At 43.8% G+C, this 6,564-nt stretch overlaps 1 protein-coding gene across 1 annotated transcript in view; it reads right to left on the bottom strand.

Annotated features, from left to right (window-relative positions):
- Positions 1–5,311: 5,311 nt before the first annotated feature.
- The window catches only part of Sox2 (SRY-box transcription factor 2), a gene marked incomplete at its 5' end in the record, with an annotated part of 1,643 nt that continues 390 nt past the window's right edge, over positions 5,312–6,564 (bottom strand). Inside the window, 1 exon segment of the mRNA XM_033762693.1 lies at positions 5,312–6,564. This exon segment is cut by the window's right edge and continues 57 nt beyond it. Within this exon segment, the coding sequence (XP_033618584.1) occupies positions 6,086–6,564 (479 nt within the window).

Below are 6,564 nucleotides of genomic sequence, written 5' to 3'. Positions count from 1 at the left end.
CCTGGGCGCTGCGTTCCTCAGGGCGGCTGTGGGAGGCCGGCGAGCTCCAGCCCTGGGCCCGCGCCGACTCCCGGGGAAAAGGACACAGGGGACAGCTCGAAACCTTCCTAAAACGCTGCACACTTTCTTCTGTGGGGCAGGAAGACTAGGGGAAAGACCCAGATGACTTCCCTGAGCTTTGATTTTAAATCGCCTGAGATTGCTGTGCAGAGTAGAACAAGCATCTGTAGTCCAAACGCCTGGAAGCCGCGGGCACCGTTGCGTCCCAAAATGAAAGGGAGAAACTGAGCTCTGCGCTCAAGGAATCAGAAACATCACCGTTATACCGAAAGAGAAAACAAAATCCATCTGGACCTGCACACAGAAAGAGAGCTCTCTCCGGTGGAAATTTTAAGACGTTATCTTAATACTACACCCCTTCCTAGGAGAAGTCCCTTTATTGAAAACAAGACAGTCAAGTCCATTACTTCCTGGAGGCCACAGAAGCGAAATACACAAGCTGAAAACAAGAATTGTAAAACTGGACAGCATCACCAGGAGGGCGAGGGGAGGGTTCGAGTTTCCTGTGGTTCCATCACGTGAGGTTACCAGGAAAGTTTTTTAAGGGAAAATAACTGTGAAAGAGACTAAACACGTTCTCTGGCGTGAGGGATCTCCCTGGCTCTGGAAGCTGTTTCCACAGCTTCAAGCTCTAGACTTTCAGAAGCTCTGTCCCTTTGGGCCCCATCCAGATTTTCGCAGTAAAGGTCACGGTTTCTCCCCGATCTCCCTTCTTTAAGGATCCATCTCTAGACCAGGGCCCTAGGGAGATCCACCCAGCCACCTCCGAACTTAGGTCAAAACAGAAAGCAAAGAATATGAAGTCAATCCCCATGCACCACCCCAGTTGCAGTCTGAAAAGAAACCTCAACTCGAAGAGCAAGGAAATGCATCAGGGAAAACAACAACAACAACAACAGCAAAACAAAACAAAAACAAAAACAGAGATGTAAATTATTTTAAAGCAATAAAGGGTGGGGGGGCAGTTTTGGAACGTGAGCTCAAGTCTTTGCTAAAAGGGCTCCTGGCAAAGGGAAACTCCTCTTCCACAAAGAAAAACGTGAGGACCTGTTTCTCAAAATTCTGCAAGAGCAGGAAACAAACAAACAAACAAGTTGGGGTGATGATGGTGGTGGATAGAAAGAAAGCTCTTTCAATGACAACTGACAAAATAAATAGATAAGCAGGCGATCAAACCATAGTCAAATTTCAATCTCGGAGCAGTTAGCTATAAACTGTTAGCAGTTGAAAAGTAAACCGTGTGCACACAAAAGCACTGTTTAATTTTCTTCTTGTAATGGTTTTAAATGAAGACCCCATCACTATGCAGTTAAGCAGTATTCCTTGTCCCCCTGAGGCGCTGATCAGCTCCCTTTAATGTGAGAAAACTGGCAGCTCAAAACCAGTCAATGGAGCTCCCACAACAAAAGTTCTGAAAAGCTGAATGAATTAGGTTTGTAATTACTGTTCCCACCCCCCCTCCAGCTTATCTCTTATTCATTCAATTTATATTATTGTCAAGGAATTGTACTCTCAAAATCATTCCTCTACCACTTTACCTAGGGCCTTGGAAGAAGTTATGACGTGGCACAAATGCTATGCCCACCCTCACCCCCCTGTACCTTACAATGTTCAGATCAATAGGTGGGAGGGGGGAAGGATAGCTTGCACCCCAATTTACTAGAACACAACTAGAACTAGAACTCAGCGCACTTAGCCCATGGAGCCTGGCATTTTCAATTCTGGACTTGATTGGCAAACAGTAATGTGTATCTTGCCTAAATTCAGGGACTGCCTGGCTCTCTGAAATCCTGTGACATCGCTACTTAGAAAAGGCAAAAGATTATAAATAAGCACCCTCCTCCTCCTCTTCCCCCCATATTGTAAGTCCCTAAAAGACCTTGCCAGACATAATGCAAAAAATTAAGATAAATTATTATGTTCTTGATTTTTTTCTTTTAAACCCAAAAGAGATCATGCAACAGAAAAAGAGACCATGATTCCCTCCCCCAGCCCGTGAAAAGGTTTTATGGAAAAATCAGCTTTAGAATGCCAGAGCTTGGAGAGCTTTTCAATCTAAGGGGTTTCTGATGGGGAAGATTCTCCTGAGATTTTCCTACTCTAAGAATGTGTCGGTTTCTAGAAATAAGTACAGCTATTACAACCAAATCTACTAGCAGTCTAAATAATTAATTGAAGCATTGCTCTTTGACCCTTGAAAAGTCCAGTAGGGACACGTTTATAGTAATAATACCTCTGAATGAGCCCTTGTCAAATATTCATTTAGTGGTTAATGTGAGCCATTTTCCCCTGGGACAGTCTGTAATACCAGCTTCCCAGCATTGGCAAAGAAACCTTGCTAATCTACTACAGCTCAGCAAAATATTTTAACTCTCTTTATTTAAAGTACAAGGGAAGCAGGGGTGAGGAGAGAAAAAAAAAATAATTGTAGAGAGAATAGACTATGTCATCTCACCCTTTTGCATATTTCTATTCTGTGTATAAGGTTAATGAAACATTTAAATTCACCCCTTTGGACTGAAAATTAAGTGGTTTCATTGAGCAGAATCCTATCCCAAGGAAAGAAACACTCAACAACTATCTTCTGCATCAGGAGATAATATCTCTGGGCAAGTTTAAGAGTTCACAGCCTTACTTGTAAATCACTTTATCAAAATAGTATATGCTCAATATTAAGCTAGCCATGAAATTGTACATGGAGAACCATTTAATTCCATCGAGTGATGGATGCCATGGAAAGTACATCATTTTCTTCAGATGCAGTTTATCCAAAGCATTTATACTTGAAAACAAACAAACAAACGAACAATTTTGGCTTTATCTGTCAACTACCTGGTTTGGGCATATGTCTGGATGGGAAGGGATAATGGAAGTTCTCTTGCTGAAGACAGTGACAATCATTTAGAGCCAGTTCAACTTCCCAAAATACTGTCTTTTTCCCCTTGAAAGATATTTGGAACTGTACATTTCGCAAAAACCTTGCTTTTTAGTCTGATCCTGTGGACTTGATTATTATTTTTTAATGGGAGGTTAGGACAGTGCACTTACTCTAAGCCCCTATGTATACTTCGAATATACTGTGTATTTATTTTTCAAACACATACATCCTAGGTCGTTGATTGGTTCAGGTTCCGGGAATATCCTCCCCACACCCCCGGCACCATCATTTGGATCTTTATTCAAAGTTTCTTTTATTCGTATGTGTGAGCAAGAACTGGCGAATGTGCTCATTACCACGTGAATAATCCGTATGTACATTACAATGGCTGGCGAGCAGGGGAAATTCTTTTAGAGTCTCTGCATTAATTAGGGGGGGAAATGCCTTGCTTAGAATTGGGAACTCGAATCCCTTTCCCTTCCCAGTAGAAGAGCACCCTAAAAATGAGGATAAAGTAAATAAAAACCAACGCACGCTTAAGATGAAGCAAGAATAAATAAAAATGCAGATAATGAGATATTCACTAGGTCACCACAGAACCAACACTAGCAACACTTCGAGTGAGACTTTCCTGCGGACGGGAGGGTGTAAACCCATGGGATGAGCTAACTCGGTCGCTGCGGCGGGTCCTTTACTCAAGGGTGGAAAAGCTGCCGGGTTCCAACTTCTCCAAAGTTGTAGCAAGTTGACACAGCAAACTTTTGAAACTGTGGGAAGCAATCGTGCACTTAAGAATGCCCTAGTCTGCTTCCCGGTCCCCTTGGGTCGGGGAGAAGTGAAACAAGTTGTTTAAAACAAGACGCGAAAAGTCCCTGACTAGGTCAGTTTCTCGGTTGTGAGGCAGAGGCCTAGCTAATTCAGAGACCATGGCGATCTCCCCAACTTTTCCGCTCCCAGCGAGGACAACTACAGCCTTTCTTTACCTTTCCTAGGGCAAAAGAAAACAACAAATCCAATCCTGTTTCCCCACCCCTCCCCTCCCCCCACCTCTACTACTGTAGTAAAACAGTTAACAGATCAAAAGCATAATCATCTCCAAATGTGATTAGACTGGACAAAGTAAAATATCTACCTCAGAGTTGATTGTTTTCTTCTTTAATATGGCTGTTGCCTGGCTTCTCTTTTGCTTGTTATCAGCTGCAGAGATTATCCGCTTTGGGGCTACAGGCTTGGACCCGTGCTGCCAATTTAAGAAATGCAATTCGGGAGGGAGAGAAGGGGGGAAAAAGAAAATAAATAATAAAAAAACTATATCCACGATAAGTCAGGGAATTTTGCAAGATGTTCTTTGCTTTCCCTTGCCCCTAAACAGGAAAATGTAGAGGAGAAAGTTTTACGAAGTCAAGGAACAAAGAAAGCAAACCACTTGTTTCCTCTCACACAATAATAGCAAGGCCAGAGTCACCCAAACACCCACCCGGCAGATAACACTCTGCATGTCTGCTTTACAATTATTCCGATACAAGAAGCATCATTTTCCCCTATGACCAGGTTTCAAAGAGCCATTGTGCTGTGCAGAAAAAGAAAATAAAACCAGCCAACCTGGTTCTGATTTGGCTCAATCCCCTATCTGCTAAGCTACATGAAAATTTTCAGAATTGACTCCTTCCTGGCAACAAGTGGCACAAATCAGTTTAAGTATAAAAGTCCCCATCATGCTTATTCAGGCTGCTTAGAAAAGGAGGGGTGGATTTACAATATATGTCTCTAGTTTGTTTTAGAAATGACATAAGCATTTCAGCTTTTCCAGAGTACTGATTAATCATCCAGCCATCTCTGTCTCTCTCTCTCTCTCTCTCTCACATTTTTCTTTTTTTGGTTAACATTATTAGCACATGTTGCTGGACCAGTAATGCTAAGGCTTTTCATATTTTGCTCTCATGGCTGAATACAGTATTATAATTCCCAGAAGTTATGTATAATCACAGTGTTATCAAAATAAATGAAAGACTCAAGCATAATTTCAGTGTCCATATTTCAAAAATTTATTTATCTCAAACTGTGCATAATGGAGTAAAAACTTAAGTTGAAAATGTACCTGTTATAAGGATGGTATTAGTTCAAATATATACATGGGTCCTCGGCAGACTGATTCAAGTAATACAGAGCCGAATCTTTTAAAATACAACTACGGAAAATAAAGGGGAGAAACCTTAAAATATCACAATAAATTTACAGAAATATTACAAACCATAAGAAAATATTTCAAACACAGTAATTTCATGTTGCTTTTTTTTTTGTCTGAACAAAATGGAAAGGTGGGGTTGAACAAAAGCTATTATAAATTACCAACGATGTCAACCTGCATGGCCATTTTTTTTTTTTTGCTTTTAACAGTAAGTTAAAAATTTTAGTACAATCTAAAACTTTTGCCCTTTTAAACAAGACCACGGAGATGGTTTTGCCAGTATTTAGCCTAATTTCTTCCTTTTGTACAATTTTTAAACAATTAAAATGTCCAAATCTGAATAATTTTCTTCTCTTCACGTCTGCAACTGTCCTAAATTTCAGCTGCAGAATCAAAATTCAGCAAGCAGCCGCTCCTTGAAAAATATTGGCAAATTCTCAGCTTATAAACAATGGACATTTTGATTGCCAGGTTTATCTCGATAAATACTGTACAAAAGTTGCTTGCAAATATTAAAACATTTTTTTCGTCGCTTGGAGACTAGCTCTAAATATTTATTGGTAAAGACTTTTGCAAACTTCCTGCAAAGCTCCTACCGTACCACTAGAACTTTTAAAAAGTTTTGCGTAGTTTTCTCTCCTCCAGATCTATACAAGGTCCAATCCCCGCCCCCACCCGCCCCCGGGTTTTCTCTGTACAAAAATAGTCCCCCCCCCAAGAAGTCCCGGATCTCTCCTAAAAGTTTTCTCGTCGGCCTTGCGGCTTCCGCGATGGGGCCGGCGTGTCCTCTCCGCAGCGTCGCTCGCTGTGGGCGACGCGATCGCTTCTGCTCTTTCTTCCGAGCGCGCCAGGTGGTTCTCCGTGCCTTTTCTGCCTCTCCTCGTTCGTTCGCACCCCTCCCATTTCCCCCGTCTTTCCCGTGAAAACCTCTCCCCCTGCAGTTCGCTGTCCAGCCCGCCTCACATGTGCGACAGGGGCAGTGTGCCGTTGATGGCCGTGCCCGGCACCGGGCCGCCCTGGTAGTGCTGGGACATGTGCAGTCTGCTGGGCGCGGCGGGCTCCGGCACCTCGGCGCCGGGGAGGTACATGCTGATCATGTCCCGGAGGTCCCCGGCCTGGCAGGGCGCCCTGGAGTGGGAGGAAGAGGTAACCACGGGGGGGCTGGAGCTGGCCTCCGACTTGACCACCGAGCCCATGGAGCCGAGCGCCATGCCGGGGGCGCCCTGCTGCGAGTAGGACATGCTGTAGGTGGGCGAGCCGTTCATGTAGGTCTGCGAGCTGGTCATGGAGTTGTACTGCAGCGCGCTCACGTCGTAGCGGTGCATGGGCTGCATCTGCGCGGCGCCGTGCGCGTTGAGGCCCGGGTGCTGCGGGTAGCCCAGCTGGTCCTGCATCATGCTGTAGCTGCCGTTGCTCCAGCCGTTCATGTGCGCGTAGC

The sequence above is a fragment of the Fukomys damarensis genome, unplaced genomic scaffold (genome assembly GCF_012274545.1).
Source record: "Fukomys damarensis isolate Sample0158 unplaced genomic scaffold, DMR_v1.0_HiC HiC_scaffold_12, whole genome shotgun sequence".
Lineage (NCBI taxonomy): Eukaryota > Metazoa > Chordata > Mammalia > Rodentia > Bathyergidae > Fukomys > Fukomys damarensis.
The sequence above is the reverse complement of the archived record's forward strand: the minus strand, read 5'-3'. Positions and strand labels throughout refer to the sequence as shown.